The sequence below is a fragment of the Adiantum capillus-veneris genome, chromosome 18, assembly GCF_014529385.1.
Source record: "Adiantum capillus-veneris isolate H3 chromosome 18, ASM1452938v2, whole genome shotgun sequence".
Taxonomy (NCBI): Eukaryota; Viridiplantae; Streptophyta; class Polypodiopsida; order Polypodiales; family Pteridaceae; genus Adiantum; species Adiantum capillus-veneris.
In genome coordinates this window covers 76,866,084-76,886,275 of record NC_140948.1, presented here as the reverse complement: position 1 = coordinate 76,886,275, position 20,192 = coordinate 76,866,084, and the positions used below count along the sequence as shown (strand labels likewise).

The 20,192-nt window shown below is 43.1% G+C and overlaps 1 protein-coding gene across 1 annotated transcript; it reads right to left on the bottom strand.

The window, feature by feature from the left end:
• Nucleotides 1-13,526: 13,526 nt before the first annotated feature.
• LOC147435914 (omega-3 fatty acid desaturase, chloroplastic-like) lies at nt 13,527-16,268 on the bottom strand. Its single transcript, XM_086488820.1, has 8 exons — nt 15,505-16,268; nt 15,283-15,372; nt 15,143-15,209; nt 14,819-14,908; nt 14,548-14,733; nt 14,330-14,410; nt 14,106-14,243; nt 13,527-14,018 (listed from the first exon to the last, which is right to left on the bottom strand). The coding sequence occupies exons 1-8, from the start codon at nt 15,978-15,980 to the stop codon at nt 13,845-13,847; spliced, it is 1,302 nt and encodes a 433-aa protein (XP_086344946.1). The 5' UTR covers nt 15,981-16,268; the 3' UTR covers nt 13,527-13,844.
• Nucleotides 16,269-20,192: the final 3,924 nt, after the last annotated feature.

The window sequence follows — 20,192 nt, the reverse complement described above, 5'->3', positions numbered from 1 at the left end:
GGCCACTCCCCACTATCGCTTCACATCAGCTACCCTAAAAGAACCAGCATCCCCTTTGCTTCAAAATATTGTTATGTCTCCAACATTTCGTAAGAAAGACGAAGGATGGCATCAAATCTCCCACGTCTCATGCAAGCGATTCATATCCTAGGCTCGAGTAGCGGGGATGCTCAAAGAAGCCCCACCAAATGTTCCCAAATCCTCCATACTCTTTGATAACATCTTCGAGGTTCTTCGGGACGCTAATCCTAAAACCCTTACCATTACGGAGGAGAATGGGATTGATTTGATGGAGGAGAACAAGGGGAAAGAGGGCACGGAAGTAGGAAGTATGGATGTGGAAGAGTTTGTACGGCTATCTCAGTAATGGAATAGTTGATAGTGCACTCATGGAATGTAAAGGGGCTTAAAACCTAGAAGAAGAGCACCCTCTTCTAGGAGGAAGTCAGAAAAGACAAGGGAGTTAATTGTCGGGCGATAGAGGAACATCACCTTGATGCTTCGAGCAAAAGACGGCAGGCTATAGGAACCAAGCTACGGAGAAGGTGCTAGTGGGTATAGTGGAGTCTTATTGGTGGTGGACAGAGACTTAGAACTAGAAGTAGTTTGGAATAATCCCTCGGGAAGATCTTTAGGGGTGAGGATTAAGTGGGCATATTAAAAAAATCACCATAATCAACATTTATGGGCCTTGTTTGGTGAAGGATAGAGCCATGCTCTAGGGGTAACTTAAGGGATTCATGTGGAAGGGGAATGGTTGTTGGTAGGAGACTTCAATATGATGGAAAAGAGAGAGACAGGACCGATGCATCTAACATGGTAGCCGGATCCGAAAGATCTAAATGGCTAAGCCTTTGCGAGAAATGAGCCTTATTGAACTTGTGGGAAATAGGCCCTTGGAGCATCACGCATGGGTTCACTTACACCAGCCTCGAATATGCCGGAACGGCTTCTCAACGACTGGAGCGGGGCTATTGCTCTCACCAAGCCGATTGGCTGCTCCCACGAATAGAATTGAAGGTGGTAACCTCTCAGAGTATGTCGGATCACCAGCCATTAAGCATCAAGTTTGAAAAAACCAAGCAAGAAAATCACTGCCCCCAAGGGTCTAAGAAATTACTCTCGACTAGGGCTCACCTCTTCAAGGACCCACTTTTAAAAAGCCTCACCATCAAAGCTATGAGCAATCTCCCGAAAGACGTGGACTCGGAAAGCCCTAGGAACTGGGATATCTTCACCAAGAGTATGCAAAAAGCCTTCAAAATTACAGGCCCAAGATGGAAAAAATATCGTGAGGAACGGATCAAGCAGCTCTCTAATGAAGTGGATGTGCTTACCATTAAAAAACAGGAAGGGTCTGCTTCAGAAGCAGAGCAGTAAATGGCTCAAAGCTAAAAGGGACTTAATGGACCACCAACTGGAGGAGGTGATAAAGAACAGAATTCTATCTAGGGAGATCTTTCTTCAACTGGAGGAAACCAATCACGCACACTTCCATAGGGCCCTCAAAGTCAAAAGAAATAGGGGTTTGGTTCAGTCGCTCATCGATGGCGATGGAAAGGAGGTTAAGGATCTGGATGAAATGGCTCATCTTATGTTAACCACCTTCGTCAAATCATAGGCCAGCCCGCCGAGGATCGCTGCCACCAGGAGGTGGAAGGTGCCAGATCGACTCTACTAGGGAGTGTCAAAAGAACGATCTCCCTCTCTGAAGCCAATCGACTGGAGAAGGACCTCACCGAGGACGAATGCTCACTAGGGTTGCAAGGCCTAAGCAAAGAACGGTCCCCTGGATGGGATGGATTAACTGTTGAATTATTCAGAGAATTTTGGGATGATCTAAGGTACCCAATCATGCGGATGGCCAATCAAGCCTTGCTAGATGGGGTGTTGGAGTTGAGCATTAATAAAAGAGGCCTCATCAAGCCCATCCGTAAACAGGTATGTTGCTCCCATTTGAAGCATTGGCGTTGTTGAAGATGATGAAACAGGAAACAGAAGGAAGACAGCAACTCAGAGTAGGAAGAAGATGAAGAAGGAGAAGACACAGAGCTTGTGTACGAGATCTCTGTAGTCTATCTCTCTGTATTGGAATAATAGTGTATATACAAACTCAGAGCTACAAAGCTTATATGAAACCCTAAGAGATAAGGTGTCCTTTCACACCGGATGTCCAGGGGGGAAAACCCAGTGGGAGAAAAGTGCCCCTGGTGAAGCGCGTATACACACTAACACTACTACATGTCTACAAATCCCCCCTGTAGTGATAGTGTGAATCCGTACAAGGTAGCAGATCATCATGTGTATGAGAGTAAGCCCAAAGCTTTTCGGAAAGCTTCAAACTTTTCTAGTGATAACGCCTTCGTAAATAGATCTGCAATGTTATCCTGTGTAGGACAGTAAGTTAGTGTGATCTCCCCTGCATGTAGCCTTTCCCTCACATAGTGGTAGTGAACCTCTATGTGCTTTGTTCTTGCATGAAATACTGGATTCCTTGCAACTGCCATAGCACTCTGACTGTCAATAAAAATGGTAGTGGGTGCCTGTTGACACTCACAAAGATCTGCCAATAACTTACGTATCCATACACAATCAACTGTTGCCGTGAAAGCTGCCCTGTACTCAGCTTCACAAGTTGATGTAGCCACTGTGGGTTGCTTCTTGCTTAGCCAAGATATACATGCATTTCCCAAGAAAAAACAATTGCCACTTGTGGAATGTCGTGTGTCAAAATCACCAGCCCAATCTGAATCGCTGTAACCAAGAAGCTGCATAGAACTGTGCTTTCCATACATATCCCCCCTTGAAAAGAACATGGCAAGATTAGGGGTACCTGAAAGGTAACGAAGTATGCGCTTCACAGCCTGCCAATGATGCATACCTCGGCTGTGCATAAATCTGCTTGCTTGTGAAACCCCAAATTGAATGTCTGGATGAGTGTTGCCTGCCAAATATATCAAGCAACCAACGGCTGCTGCATAAGTATGTACATCAAAAGGTTCTCCAGCATCATGCATGCTCAACTTTGATCCAGTTTCTACGGGTGTAGAGATTGGCTTACAATTTTGCATACCAAACTTTTCCAAAATGTTATGCAAATATTTTGCCTGCAACATGTATATGCCATCTTCTGATTGCACAAACTGAATACCCAAGTAATAATGTAGCAAACCAAGATCAGACATCTCAAAGGTTTTTCTCCAAGCATCTTTAAACGCTTCAATTTCATCTGCAGTATTACCTGTAAGAAGCATATCATCCACATAAAGTGTAAGCATAATGAGAACTCCATCTCTCTTTTTGACATACAAAGTACTTTCTGTTGGACTATTCTGAAATCCCTGGCCAATCAAATAAGTATGTATCTTCTCATACCATGCTCTTGGAGCCTGTTTGAGACCATACAACGCTTTATGCAATCTACATACCTTTTGCTCTTGACCTTTTACAACAAAACCACTTGGTTGACTTACATAAACTTCTTCCTGCAAATCACCATTCAAAAAAGCAGTTTTGATATCCAACTGATGCACTTTCCAACAATGATGAGCAGCAATTGCAACTAGTGATCTAACTGTGGACGCACGAGAAGTAGGAGCAAAGGTTTCATCATAATCTATGCCTTTCTGTTGCGCATAGCCTTTTGCTACAAGCCTTGCTTTGTACCTGTCAACAGTACCATCTTGTTTCCTTTTTACCTTAAAAACCCACTTTGTACCAATAGGCTTTTTACATGTAGGCAAGTCCACTAGATCCCATGTATGATTCTTATGAATAGAATCAATTTCTTGCTGCATAGCATCTTTCCACTGAACACACTCTAAAGCTTGTTCAAATGAATCAGGCTCATCTGCATCACAAAGAGTGCTAAAGCAAGCCAAATCTACTTGCTCTCTGCCAAAAGTAGTACCAGCACGTGTTTTTCGTGGCAACGGTGCATCCAACTTGCTATCCTGCAAAGTTTTCTGAACCCATTTAGGCAAGGTTCTTTCTTCCCTGAGAACTTCTTGCTCTTCACGCACAATTTCCTCTACATCATGAGGTGTCACATGCTGATCAAAAGATTGATCAAGATTATCAACCTGTTGTGATTCTTGATTCTCCACAAAAGAAGGAAGCAAACCTTCAAATACATCATGTGTCTACATATGCGGTACATCAAAAGCAACCATAGGTTGAGCAGTAGTTTCTGCAAAAATTACATCACGACTTTCAAAAATCTTGTTTGTAGCAGGATTGTAAAGTCTATAACCTTTGCTTCCACTACTGTACCCCACAAATATACATTTGATTGCCTTATCATCAAGCTTCCCACGTAACTGCTGAGGGATGTGAGCATAAGCAAGACAACCAAAAACATGAAGATAACTGACTGAAGGTTTTCTGTCATACCAAGCTTCAAATGGAGTAATGGTCTTCAAGGCACGAGTAGGACACCTGTTCAAAACATGTGATGCACAAGCAACTGCCTCCATCCATAGCTTATGAGGCAAACTCTTAGCCTTGAGCATACATCTAGCCGTCTCCATTAAAGACCTGTTCTTCCTTTCTGCAACACCATTCTGTTGTGGTGTGTATGGCATAGTGCATTGGTGTTTAATGCCTTTCTTTCCCAAAAAATCCTTAAATGCACCTGACATGTATTCACCTCCTCGATCAGTACGAAGAGTCTGTACTTTGCAACCTGTTTCATTTTCAACCATGGCGACATAATGTTGAAAAACTGCAAACACATCTGACTTTGCTTTGAGTGGATACACCCAATAAAACCTGGAAAAGTCATCAATGAAGGTCACAAAATAAAGGCTGTTTCCCAAAGATGGCGTCCTCATAGGACCACATACATTACTGTGTACAAGCTGCAACTTTCGTGTCGCTCTAACTGAACCATCCTGTGAAAATGCGAATCTGTGCATCTTTCCAAGAACGCAACCTTCACATACATGTCTTGGTGGCATCTCCAATAAAGAGAAATCATGCACCATATTATGACGTTGTAAAGTCATCAAACTGCCATAACTAACATGCCCAAATCTAGCATGCCACAACTCAGCATCCTGCATTGCCTGAGTCTTTGTTTCTGCAATACATACCTGAATCTGCTTTTCATAACGATCTAGCACAAATAGTCCATTTTTCAGCATACCTGTAGTGATAAGAGAATAACCATTCTCTCGATCTCGTACAACACATCTGTCATCCTCAAAAATGACCCGAAGACCATTTTTTGCAAGAGAGGATATAGACAACAAATTCTTCTGGATCCTTGGAACATATAAGACATCTGGCAAGCATAAATGTGAACCATCTGAAATGGTAATCAAAATCTTACCAACGCCTTTGATTGGATAAGAAGCATTATTTGCACATGTCACCTTCTTTCCTGCTGAAGCTGCATCCAATGAACAAAACAAATCCTTCCTTGAAGTAATATGTCTGGATGCACCACTATCAAAGTACCAAATCATTTGTGTCTTGTCAACACTGTAAGCAGAAAAATCTGAACATACTACGAAAGCATAAGAATCTTGCGCAAAGTTTGCAGACTCTTCTTTAGCTGTAGAAGAATCACCAGAAGCTGAAACAACCAAACTTGACTCTTTCTTCTTTTCTTTAGCAATTCGCTTTTTACACTCACTAATGTAGTGACCAGGTTTCTTGCAGTAGTGACATTTACCTTTCTTCTTGGACTTGTCGGAATCACCTTTAGACTTCTCTGAAGATTGTCCTGCACTAGACTTGGAGTAATGAGCACTCTCTTTACCCTTGTTTTTGTTCTGTACAACAAGAGCATGATCCATACCATCCACCTGTAAAGACTTGTTCTTACGTGATTGATCCTCCTGCAATAGCAAAGCCACTAACTCTTCAAAATGAAGAGGCTCAGGATTAGCTCGCAAAGACAGAGTCAAAGAAGTCTGAAAAGTCAAATAAGATGGTGGTAGTGAATTGAGTGTTTTGGAAACCAAGTCCTTCTCTGGAATCACTTCATCAATGCTAAGCAATTGCTCTTTAAGATCCCTGATTTTTGTAAGATGCTCGACGATATCGTCACCTTCGTCCATCTGTATTTTGTCAAGTTGTTTCTTCAAAAACTCTATTCTGGCAGCATTTCTTCCTCCAAACATAGCTTGCAGAGTGTTCCAAGCATCATCAGAAATTCTACAAGATCTTATATGTGGTGTGATTGTCCTCTTTATGGTTAAGGCAATCACGGCCATAGCTTGTGCATCTTTAGTATCCCATCCCTTTTGCTCTAGAGTGACTTGTGAGGGTCCTGCACCAACAGCTGCACCAGGACCAGGCGTGGCAGGTGCAATGCTACCTGGACGAACTTCATCTCCAGATACATAATCCCACAATCCTTTACCAACCAAAACATTTTTGGCCATAAAAGACCAAAGAGAATAGTTGGTACCATCCAATTTGTCTTCGGATGTAAACGCACCAAAAATCTCTTTCTCCGTAGATTGAGCCATACTGTGGATGCACACAAGAGAGCAAAAGAACCTCCAAGAGATTCACAAATCTCCTCTCCAATGCAAGCAAAACTCTACACAAAATCTTAGCACAAAGCTAAGACAAGCTGCTTCCCAAAAGAACTGTTTACCTGAAGAAAATCTGTCAAAAAGCACACCCTCTTGATCTAAACGCCTCCGAAAAGTAACTTCTGCTACGCTACTCAGAACAAAATTTTGAGGGCTCGAACGGCTTCGAAAGGGGGGTAAAACCCCAAGTCGCCTGATTAGAATACTCCCGGGACGTCGAGGATGCTCCCACGAGCAAATTTTCCGAAAACTGCCTGAAAACTGCGATTGCGCGTGCGGACGCGAAAACGCAAGTAGAGGTTCTGGAAATCACCTTGCTCTGATACCAATTGTTGAAGATGATGAAACAGGAAACAGAAGGAAGACAGCAACTCAGAGTAGGAAGAAGATGAAGAAGGAGAAGACATAGAGCTTGTGTACGAGATCTCTGTAGTCTATCTCTCTGTATTGGAATAATAGTGTATATACAAACTCAGAGCTACAAAGCTTATATGAAACCCTAAGAGATAAGGTGTCCTTTCACACCGGATGTCCAGGGGGAAAAACCCAGTGGAAGAAAAGTGCCCCTGGTGAAGCGCGTATACACACTAACACTACTACATGTCTACAAGCGTCCCATAACGATGATGTCAGTTGCCTTTAAAATAATTCCAAGTCTATAGCCCTCAGACTCTCCCCCCTCTTAGACAAAGTCCTCACTCCTCACCAGCATGGATTCATAAAGAGAAGGTCAATATATGACAAAATTTTGGCAGCAACGGTCGATATTGAATATCCTTTTGTCACTAAGCAAGAATGTGTTCTGATGCAATTGGATCTGGATAAGATCTATGTGACAGGATTACATGGTCGTTCATTGAAGTTGTCATTGAATTCTCTAGGCTTTGGGCCCCGGATGTGTCGGCTTATCAGCACTCTGTGTGTTGGGAGCCAGTCGGAGCTCCTCTTCAATGAAAGGATTGTGGGGGCCTTTGAGGTAAAAAGATCTATTAAGCAGGGTTGCCCTCTTGCCCCTCTAATGTTTACCATTGGATACCACCCTCTGGTTACATTACTCGAAAGCAGTGCAACCAAAGGAAAGATTCAAGAATTAACTCTTCCTAACAAAGACCAACTCCTGGCTAAGCTCTTTGCGGATGACTCATTGCTCTTTCTCAAAGCATGTCCATAGGTCATCACAAAGGCCCTTCAGATTGTGCAAACATATGCTCTAGCATCGGGGTCAAAGTGTAGTGTTGAAAAGTCAATGTTGATCTCTCTATCTGAGAAAAACTCATTCCACCCTTTAATGTGGACAGGAAAGATTGTAACAAAAGGGAACATATTTGACACCTGGGAGCCCCATTAGGGGTTGAGGTAACTCACAAGCAAAGATTTATGTGGGTGACGGAGGAGGTGAAGGGCAAGATACGAAGGTGGGAGTATGTGCTCCTCCCCTTTTCAAGTAGGATTAAGGTTATCAATTCCTTTCCCTTATTTAGCCTTCAATGGGCCATTGCTTAAGCTGGTCAAGTGCAATTCGAAATAATTCTTGAAACCAATTAAGAGATTCGTGTGGAAGAACAACGATAAAGGCTCAGTGCCCTGGTAGCAGTGGGCTAAATGGGAAACCGTTGCCATACCAGTGGAGCAAGGCGGTCTTGGGATTCTTAATCCTAGCATTCATGCAAAAGCCCTGTGTGCCAGGCAGATGATTGCACTCGCAAAACAGGACCAGGTATGGGCTATTATGGCCAAGGACATGATGGATAACTCTAAGATACGCTCGGAAGGTGGTATACGGAAAGGGCTTGAAGTACACGACAATTTGCTTGCCCCTCGGTGGGCCATTCTTAAACTTGGGGGGTATGACAAGCGAACTTGTTTGAAAATGCATCAGGACCACGGAGTCCTTGGAATGGGGAGAGTTGTTCAAGTACTTTCATAATTGTATAACTCATTGGTCCTCTTGGCTCTCCAAGGCCGGAAGCATCCTACTGATCCCTTTCTGGAGAGAAGTTTCCATGAAAATTAACAACAAAGGTATTAAACGTCTTGGACAACTTTGAGATTATAGTAAGTGTAATTGGAAAGGAACGAATCAGGTGACTCTCCAGTTTAATCTGAATGGAACAAAAAGGAATTAGTAGAGCTCTAGAATGGATTGACAAGGTGTGTTTACCGGATTGCGAATCCAAGTTCGAGTGGAAAGCTTGGCAATGGCCTAAGAACAGACACTTCCTTAAACCTCAAACTAAGGAAGTATATTGTACACTTAAGTATTTTAAGGATTGGTTCTTAGATATTAATAAGCAATGAGGCAAGAACTAGTCGGAGTCAAGCTGGGAGACAGTTGTGAACAATATTTGGTGGCCACATAGAATGAAGGTTTTTGTGTAGAAGGTGCTTTGGGGAGCCATTTCGACTGGAGTCAAGGTACTCGCTAGGAGAATTGGTCTGGATAGTTGCTCACAATGCAGATCAGCTAGGGAAGACCTTGCTCACCTATGCTTGGGAGGAAAGGAATTCAAGAGTCAAACGCTACTAATAGCCATGCAAATGATGAGATACCGCTATTTTCATCACGTTTGGAAGGCAAGAAATGGTCGAATATTCGAGAACATATTGGAAACATCTAAGTTTACGAAGGTAGTCCAAGAAAGTAGGGAGGCAGTCATTGCCTTCGAAAAAGAGATTGTCTCTTATGAGTGGAGCAAGGTCATTGGCACCGTCCGTTATGACTACCTCAAAGAGTGGGTTGTTCACTTGTCATGGGGTGGCCCCCCCTTTAAGCTGATGTAATGATGAGCCAAGGAAGTTGTCATGGCTCTGCTTGATGCTTGAGCATGGCAAGAACTTGTAATATTTCCGCTTTGTCAATATAATCTACTCACAATTGCAAGTTTTGCCAAGAACAAAAAAGATAGTAAGAAGTAAGATAGTATAGACGTCGCACTTCAAGCATGAACAAGGAGACTTGAATAAAAATTAATAAATGTGAATAGAGATCGTGCAATTGCACCTAAAGAAAAGTTTTGATATTGCGCTAAGATCCCACACCCATAAGCTCATTAAAGACCTTGTCCTTGAAGGGCCTGTGTAAATGAAAGGCCCGTTTTAGAGCAAGGCAATGCCTCATATCAGTTTAAGAAAACTACAGCCTATAGCGTATCGTGAAGCCTCCACAAATTGAGTGGGCAATATTCAAGAACATTTATTTTTGCAACAGACTCAGTTTATTTTCATTAATTTTTTTCATGAGAAGTTTGAGCTCATTTTTGCTCATTTTACACAATTTTCTTCAAAATCAAGGGGGAATTTTTCTTTTTCCTCTTCCTCTCAACCGTTAATTTTCATTCTCAAAGCGGCAAGGTTGTAAAGCCAAGAGGCACTTCAAATTCATTTTTGCAACTAGACTCATATCACTTTTATTAATTATTTGACGATATTCTACAAAATATAGGCGGGCATGTTTCCTTTTCCTCTTAAGCTATGGTCACGCGAGACTTAGTTCTCCGTAGATCAGCCGACAGGCTTTGACACGTTGCAGCTTTCTACCTGTTTAGAAGCCTAACTATGCCTTTTTTAGTTGCAAAACGTTGCCCGATTGACACAACCGCGCTCTAAGTTTCTCTCTCTTGTCAACGCCCAGCTCTCCCTCTCTCTACCTGCTGCTCCCGGTATCCGTTCTGCGCTCCTGTTAGAAGTCTGTCAGGCTTATGGGTAACTAAGCCTCGCGTGACCACGCCCTTACTCTCAACCGGCAATTTTCAATTTCAAAGCAACAAAGTTGTAAAGCCAAGAGACTTTTTTGCCAACGACTGAGTTGTGTAGGCTATGGTCACGTGAGGCTTAGTTATCAGTTATTTGGAACAAATAAGTATGCCTCATTTTTTTCCCTTTTTTTTTCCACCATCAACGCGGGGAAGGAAGTAGGGAGAAACTATACACATATCATGTATTTACAGCTATACATTACACCCTCGAGGGGCAACCGTGGGAACCACCGTCCCAATAAGGAAGGAGAATTAAATGAATAACTAAAGCCTCATTTTTTTAAACCATCTGGACGCGGGGAAAGAAGTAGGGAGAAACTATACACATATCATGTATTTACAACTGTACATTGTTGCACATTACACCCTCGAGGGGCAACCGTGGGAACCACCCCCCCAATAGAGGAGGAGAATACACCCAAGAGAACGCATCTTGTGAGCCTCGAACCCTCGATCTTGGGGTTGCATCTCAAAGGTCTCACCAACTGAGCTACTACGTTTCTTGGGTATAAAGCCTCATTCTTGGTCACACGCAAAAAGGAACATTAAATGAATGACTAAAGCCTCATTCTTGGTCACACTAAAGAAGGAGCAGTAAATGAATAACTATGACCATTTGTAATTATGTCGAGTTTGGCATAATTGTGAGGATCAAGGAAGGCTTAGTTGGGAGGATGAATGAATAACTAAGGGCACATTCGCACGCATCATAGGAGGGGGTAAAGATGTCGTCACTCCTTTTGGAGGTTTTGGCCAACTGTTGCACCTGTGCGTCTATCTTTTAGTGGCAAAACGAAGCTTGGCATGGCTAACTCTGTCGAAAACGGCACAATTAAACTAGCGAGGGTAGCGTTAGAATACTAACGTCAAAACAGCTGATGTAACTTTAACCCCCGCCCTCTGCTGCATGCAGATCCACCCTAAGCCTGGCGTGACCAGGCAAGAGGCGTAGTTATTCATCTAATGCTCTGTCTGGGCATAGTTGATTAGATAACTAAGCCTGGCGTGAACATAGCCCAGTGGGGGGACTCCACAATAGGTTTGCAATTTGAACTTTGATATGTCGACCAATTATCACATGCTATTTATGTGGCTGAAAACTCGGAGAGAGAGAGTCTGTAATGGCGTTTTCCTAAAGTTAAAGGGGGGATTTTTTCGACTTTCTATTGGAGGAGAGTGAGCCAATCACATCAAAGATTGCATACCGTCATTGCTGACTATTTCGGCCCCTTGTGATACGTCACAGACAACTTCAAACAATTTTGTGGGCACTAGACAGCTGCGCTCTGTTTCATCCGAACCTTTTTGCAGCCGCTAGCACTTCGCCAGCTTGCCACATCTCTCTTGGGTCCATCTCTCTTGTAACATATTCCCTTAGGGAGCCATGCTTTCCCACCCCCTCCCCTAGTCCTTGACATTGATCCCCTACCCTCCTTTGATGGCACTGCCTTTCAAGGATAGATAATTTCAGCCCGTGTACAACAGAGCACCCTTCCAATTTTTTAGTGCCAACTTAACGTCGTCAGACACCTTGTTGTACTTCCCACATTTCCCTAATGTCAATTCTCACTTTGATCGACTCTGCAACATCAATGACAGAACAATTGTTTCAATCTACCAACCCAACCAATTTTAGATCGCCGGCTAACTAGACCGACTACAGACTCTCAATATCTTGGGAGGGACACTGCTCGAGCTTCCCACCCAATCGTGAAGGGATAATTTCAGCCCGTGTACAACAGAGCACCCTTCCAATTTTTCAATGCCAACGTAGGTCGTCAGACACCTTGTTGTACTACCCACATTTACCTAATGTTAATTCTAACTTTGGTCGACTCTGCCAACATCAATGACACAACAATTGTTTCAATCTACCAACCCAACCAATTTTAGATCGCCGGCTAACTAGACCGACTACAGACTCTCAATATCTTGGGAGGGACAATGCTCGAGCTTTCCACCCAATCGTGAAGGGATAATTTCAGCCCATGTACAACAGAGCACCCTTCCAATTTTTCAGTGCCAACGTAAGTCGTCAGGAACCTTGTTGTACTTCCCACATTTACCTAAAGTTAATTCTAACTTTGATCGACTCTGCCAACATCAATGACACAACAATTGTTTCAATCTATCAACCCAACCAATTTTAGATCGCCGGCTAACTAGACCGACTACACTCTCAATATCTTGGGAGGGACAATGCTCGAGCTTTCCACCCAATCGTGAAGGGAATGCTAAGATGCTCTCTCATTGTCCGGTTTGTGTAGTTGCCTACTTGCCGGCACTAGCCCAGCCGCCTGGTCACTCAGATGCGGGCAACCTTACCCTTGAACCTTGGGCATGCACACTGTGCAATATTCCAATAGGCGAGCTCAAATATCTGGTCAAGCCTCCGTAGCGGTAGCATTGCACAAACTAACTGCTATCTTCATCCTACCAGTACCACAAAACACCAGTCAAAACCTCAGAAAGAAAAAGTTTCAGATTTAACCTTGCAATGTATCCACACCGAGTCAGAACTATAGCAGCCTGATAATTAAAACATTATCCTTTCCGGTAAAGGGGTTATGTAATCATTACGCACAAGGGACGACAGCAGTCCAAAAAGGGCAATGTGGGTGACAAACAGGCCATGTGATAAACTACACCATATAGTGACAACACTATCTCAAACCAGATCAATTTTCCCATGCAGCTCTGAAAGTAATTCCAAAATTTCTTATATAGACAATTGCCTCCACCAACAGTCCATGCTACAAGCAGCACTTGGAACGCATTAAACCCCAAATTATGACAGGTTACAGCGTGCGCTACAAAGCAGCACTTACAACACCTGAACCGCAAATTATCGCAAGTTACCAAACGTGCGACATGCAGCACGTACAACACTTCCGGCCGAAAATTATTGCGAGTGACATATGACAGCCATTGTCAACACAGGTAATTGTATTAAATATACCACACATTCATCCATACACAGCATCCATACAAAGGCTGCCCTTTGGCAAAGCAACTGATTATTATTAGCATCTTCCTGAACGCTTCCAACTCTTCTAGTGGTACTAGAGGCAACCAGAACTCAATACCTTTAGAGTAACAATTTCGCTCAATAAAAAGGCATTGTTCAACCCATCTGCAGGTATTACCCAGTGACTTAAGACTTCACTCAAATGCCATTGAAAATGCTATAAAACATAACTATAGACCAGCACTAGCCAACATGTTGGGCATACTGAATCCACTGCATTTCCAAATAAACCATACAATCTCCATCTTGCTTAAGAGGTTCAATCCAGTGACAGAGTAGCTCAATACATCACTGGTCCTCTATATGAGAGGTTACAAAAATGATACAAATCAGCTCTTGAAGAAAAAGAATCAAACCAATTTGCTTTAAGGAGTGAAGAGTATAGGAAATGGTAGAGGGCATAGCCCACAAAGAATGTTGGATCGTGAGTGGTGGAGGCGGCTTTGGGAAGAAGGTTTATGACTCTTGAGAGTGTGTGTATGTGTGTGTGTGTGTGTCTTGAGTGTGAAGTAATTATGCAGCTTCACTTTTGACATCCTTTCGGTAAAACAAAATTTCGCCTTCATCATCGACATAGTGATCCTCACTGAAGCTCTTCGTCAAAACCTTCCACAGATGCACCGGAAAGGGTAGAGATTTCTCAGGTTCCCTGTAGTACTTTCCAAGAACGGGCTTCACCGCTTCAGTCTGCTCCCAAAAGACAAGTTTAGGCAAGACACAATAGAAAGGAAGCTAACGAGTTACGAGACATACAGACACTTTAATACCACTTACAGCTTCAATTAGATGATAGTGAGGTATCTGAGGAAATAAGTGATGAACAACATGAGTTCCGATGTCATGATGGATGTTGTTGAACAATCCATAATCCCTGTCAATGGTAGAGAGTCCCCCTCTCATGTAATTCCACTCCTGAAAGAACAACAATTGCCAGCTACATTCAATCAAAAGAGAACCGACAATGGACAGCGCATAACCAGAAAGTGGAACACTCTTACCTGACCCCTATACCAGGGAACCTTTTCATCATATCCATGGTGGTGAAGATAAGTCACCACATCAAGCCAAACCACAAACGCCTGATAAGTAAAATTATAGCTCATTAGAATGATCACAGACTAATGAAGAATGGCATACGCACCGCAGCCTGGTGCGCGGTGCTGGTGCGGTCAATGAATCACTTGCATACATACAAAAGGCAATTTCAGGCCCTTACCCAGTAGGGAACCACATAAAGCTTGAGCATCCACATAGGACCGATGGCAAAGGTAAGGCCCACTAGAAGTGCAACCATGGAAGACCAGCAAGCTGTGGAGGTCAGCACATCCTTCTTCTCACTCGGAACAAACAAAGGACTGCTTGGATCATAGTGAGAGCCTGTCTTTCCAGGACTTCGACCCCACTTTGCGTCAAAGAATTAAAGAAATTTAGTAGCTGTACTCAAGCATCCCATGCAGGAAAGAAATATAACATTCGCTCAAACTCACCAAGTAAAATGGATAGGCAAGCATCGAGAAGGGAGAGAACCTTGCCATGCGCGTGAGACTGTCAAGGCTATTGTAGAGTTTCTTTGCAATCTGCACAGATAGGAACCAAGAGCTTGACATTTTAACTTCCGCATGGAATACATGCCACAGCCACAAGCACACAGCTATTCACATAGCTCAAATTCGGGCAAGCACTTCCATAGCCTCACGGCATCATACACATTCCACATGCATGTCCACCATCAAGGGTACAAAACAGACAAATGCAATCCAACCCTCCCTTCGCAAAATTGAGATTTGAAATCAACAAGCACAATCACTCACTGGGTGCCACGATTCATCATTCTCCACATGTCCATGATTTTGATGGTGGGTCCTGTGGCTTATCCGCCTGTGATGACAAGGGAAGCCTCAGAAAAGCCCTTGAACAAGATAAAAACAAGCATTTAAGTTCCAATACACACCATCCATGGTACGGCACCAATATAGAGGAGTGTGTGAGATGGCCTACAACATCGTTCAATCTCTTGTTGCTGGAAAAGCTTCCATGCCCACTGCAACACAAAATGTCAATCACACATTATGTGCTCCTTTAGGACCTCAAATGAACCAAAACTGCAAGTAAAATGTAGCGTGTAGTCATGAAGACAGAAATGTTCAAACAGAAGAGGAAGGGCAGTGCCTACCAGTCATGCCCAAGAACAAAGAGCGCCCAAAACATGGTTCCCTGCGCAAACCAGTACAGAGGCCATACCATCCAATTATTAATGTAGGCGGCTCCTGCTGCAAGACCGAATACAATCGCAACATCTCGCACAACATAGCTGAAAGATTTCCATGGATCCTTCACCCAGCAATGCTTGGGAATAGCTGCACGAATATCAGCCAGGGTAAACGGGGGAGGGTTTGTGAAACTGAATGCCTCATGCTCGATCTTTTCTCTGTTTCCATCGTCTTCTTGTATGACAAAAGTCTGGGGTGGGCGAGGAGGAGCCGCAACTGCAGACACCAGAAGCTGTCGGCTCTGTCGAAGCCGCCACACATTCACAGGGGGCAGATACAGGGACTCTGTTCTCAGCTTAGAGGAGAGGGCATGGGCCAATGGGGTAGAGGCAGGGCCTGCAGAAGAAGAGCAACGGCATTGCAGAACAGAAGAAGCCATGGCGAACTCGAGCTATCGCCAGGCAGGCCCTCCTCTATGGAAGGACTACTTTCTACACCACCGACATGCACAAAAGCTTTATCCTGCTAAAACCAGAGGGAGGGAGGGGGGGGGGAGAGAGAGAGAGAGAGAGAGAGAGAGCAACCCAGAGAAAGGAAGGAGCCGCCAAATTCTTTACTACAAGTCCACAGACGAGTACATACACAAAGCCCACTTTTCCAAAACAATGCACGACCACCCACACAGACGCAGAGACGCAGCCTCACCAAAGAGCAGGCTAGCCACAAGCCGGTCTCCACACCAACACGAGCTTACAGACGCAGGGGTCGCTTATATAATATCTTCGCATCTGCTGCTTCCGTCGCCCTTCCAAAGAGAACGACTCCGAGAGAACTCAGCCACAAGTGCCTGCCTTTAGACCACATCACTCTAAAGTTTTTTGGGCCTCCCATTCCACCCACTGTATATTCTAATTTCGAGTGCACTGTGGGTCATAAAGCCATTATTTTTTCACTAGCATGTGGATTGATTGATTCCCCGAGAGATACACAGGGGAGATGGAAGAAGTTCCAGGATTGACCAACAATGTGGAAGAAGTTCCACGATCGTGAGTAGTGTGTGTGTGTGTGTGTGTGTGTGTGTGAGAGAGAGAGAGAGAGAAGGAGCAGTAGAGAGCATGAGGTGAATAAACTACTTTGAATTGTGTCCTTCGTTATCATATTGTGGTAGTGATGTGTGTGGACGCACTTAGGACCATCCGAGGTTTTTTTTCCACGGCTTTTATATATGTTCATCACTCTACGGCAAGGCTTAGCACTCTGAGCTATACTACTTCCTCTGTTGAGTGTCCTTGAGCTTCTCCTTCATCTTCTCCATCTTCACATGCATTGCTAGAGGTATATTTTCAACATTCGACATTAGAGCATACCTCTACATTTGCCAACACTCTCCCACCTCAGTACTCAAATTGAGGTGATTTTTGGAGAGTGTAGGCCGCCATAACCTTAAGGAAAAAGCTCTTCAAGCTTAGTATTGTCACAATATGGGATCATTTCAACTGCCATTTCCACTATTGACAATACTGCACACATATTTTATCCTTTTGTGCATGTTTTGCATCACTACAAATTTATGCCCATCTAGCACTTTGTAATCTTTTATGGGTTGTGCTATCAAGCACAAGTTAGTTTTTTGCTTTTTTTCCCCTACAAATGCAACTTTTGCATCAAATATAGTCCCCAACTATAGCTAAAAACAATGATGTTTTCAGAATGCTCTCCATTGAGGATAAACTAAATGGGGAAAACTACCCACATTGGGCATATATGATGTAACATCTCGTTGTTGCAAAGGGCGTTTAGAACATTGTGCATGGTTATGATGTAAGGTCGTGTACTGTAGATTCAAGTGTTGTGGATAATGTTGCAAGTTGTTTTGCTAATTGTTGAGCAAGCAAGTTGGGATACTAAAGATGGACAGGCTTATGTGTTGATAGTGAATTTGGTTAATGTTCCATTACACCGCACATTCACTTTGCACGAACATTAAAATAGGCATTGAATAGAGTAGCTTCTTTATAGTTCTTGATAGTTTGCTAGATTCTTATCACTTTTTTGCATCCACCTTTAGGCTTATATCAAAGAATAGACCTATTGATGTGAAGTTTCATTGCCTTGTCTCCATATTGTTGCAAAGAGGCCAAGTCTAGAGAAAACAAAGCTAAGAGAATGTTGTTAAATAGGCATTTACTATAGCACATCAATAAAAGAATACCAATGTTGCCACCTCTAATGCTTCCATAGACAGCTTGCATACCTCTCAATTGTTGCTTCTCCAAAAAATAATAGACATGAGAGGTCTCGTGATAAATAGAAAAAGAAAATAAAATGTCATTGTAAGACAAATTATCATCCCATCAAGCAATGTCTTAAGCTTAAGGCTAAAGATGCTCATAAGAAAGAGCTAAATGAAGCCATTGTAGATGTTTAATTAAATGCAGATTCAACAAATGTTGTGCAGGATGCAAAATGGGTTTTTAGTACATAATTTCCGTACAACCAACCTATTTATGATGCATGCATTGCAGAATTTGTGGATCATGTGTGGTACTTTGACAGGTGCAACTAAGAACATTATGTCTCATCATGATTTGTTCACTTCTATTGAGAATGTCTATAACAAAAATACTATCATGTCTCAAATTAATGGAGTTGGAAAGATTGTGCCTACTGCTACAAGTGGCAGTTCTTTTACACTTTTAAATGCTTTGTATGTACTTAGGATCAAGAAGAACCTTTTGAATGCTTTGTATGTGCTTAGGATGAAGAAGAACCTTTAGTCTGTTTTTGCAATTACTGCTACAAGTGGCAGTTTTTTTACACTTTTGAATGTTGGTCTTGTAGTCAAAGTTTTTGCATTTGTAAAACTTTGATATGGTTGCTTGCCTCCTCTTAAGGCACCATTGAAACATGTATGTGGAGGCTATATTTAAAGCAAAATGTAGCCTAAATTTCCTAAGAATGGTTCTATGTGGGCTACTTGCAAATTGCAATTTGTCCATAGTGGCACTTGTGGTTCTATGAATCCTCCTGCTGGAAATCATTTGGACATCGTGACTTTTATTGATGGTTACTCAGGCATGTGTGAGTGTATCCGCTTAAGGAAAATACTAAAGTGTTTATGTGCTTCGAGCAATTTTCGTTTATGGCTATAAATGAATTTGATTGTATTATGAGTACCCACTGTTCTAATTGAGGGGGGAGCATGTCATAAAATCTAATATCTAACCAACCCAAATGATTTTCTCATATTAAGCTGATTTAATGTGGGAGAATAAATGGGAACAAGGGTTAGAATATAGAAATGTGCTTATAGATCTATCTCAACATGGGGCCAATGGTAAAGGGATCCAAATGAGAGATGGGAGCAAGGCTAGCTAATGGAGCTTAAAGACCTTAGGGTTAGCTTCATTAAAGACCTCCAAAGGTTAGTGTTAAAAGTCCTTTGACCTTAGGCAAGCTAGGGTTGTGCTTGAGGTGGGAACCCGGCCCAAGCTTGAGGTGCTTGTCGTGCTTGCTGACTAAGGTGCTTGAGGTGCTTAATGACTAAGGTGCTAAGGTGCTCCATGACTAAGGTGTTGGAGGGGTTAAAGTGTTCAAAAAGTCAATGCATGTCTCTACACAAGGGGGAGTGAGCCCTCATTGTAGGAGCTAGAGAGAGAACACACAAACCCTCACACAAGGCAAGCTTGGTACAAAGAAAGCATCTAGGACACTTGTCAAGCTCCTCTTCATGTTGCCCTCATGGTATGTCTAAAGCCTATTGGTTGGCCTCCCAAGGGGTCCAATGATAATTTAGTTAATTTAATTAATTGTTTATGCAATTATCAAGTCCTCTCTCTCGAAGGGGAAAGGGGGACACTTGTCCCAAGTGTTGGGGTATAAAGCCCAATGTGGTCGCCCAGGTAAGTGGACGGGCCGCCAGGTATGTACACATATTCTTTTGTTAAAACCTAATAAGAAATCACTATGCTCTACACATTACAACAGAGCGAGTTCACCATATCGTCGTGCTCTTCTTCTCGCACTCTCTCTCGTGCCGCACTTCCGCTCATACTCCTTGAACTGGTATCAGAGCTCAGATTGAGGCTCGGGGCAGCATTGCAGGATGCTAGAGTCACCTGCTCAAATTGGAGTGAGATTCGACAGGCGAAGAGACGGCCCCAAATCATGTGGGCGAGCCCGAAATGCTCAGTGTTCTCAGAATTTCATTCTGAGGTCATCTCGGCCACCGTTCGGCTTCGACAAAGTTCTGCGCAGGCCATTTTCAACTACGTGGTCTCGGCGGGTGCAGATCCGACTCTGCAAATTTGGGGTTTCGGCCTACGACTGTAGGTGCTGAAGATATCGGCACTCCCAGAGTGTTGATTTGTTCCTGTCTACACATCGAAGGACGGCTCATAGTTCTTGGAGGCGTGTCACATACGACACGGGTGCATCTACACACAGACTGTAGGCGACATCCACTAGGTCATCAGGTAGCTTGTGTTTGCTGCTTGATATTCCAGATTTCATCCTGACATTGTAGGTACTTCCACATGGGATGTATTGTCAGAGATGATGTATGTCTATTGAGGGTTTGCTGGCTATGAGTCACGCAGCAAACAACCGCCGCAGCGGTTATAGCATATAGTGGGAAATTTGTGGATGTATG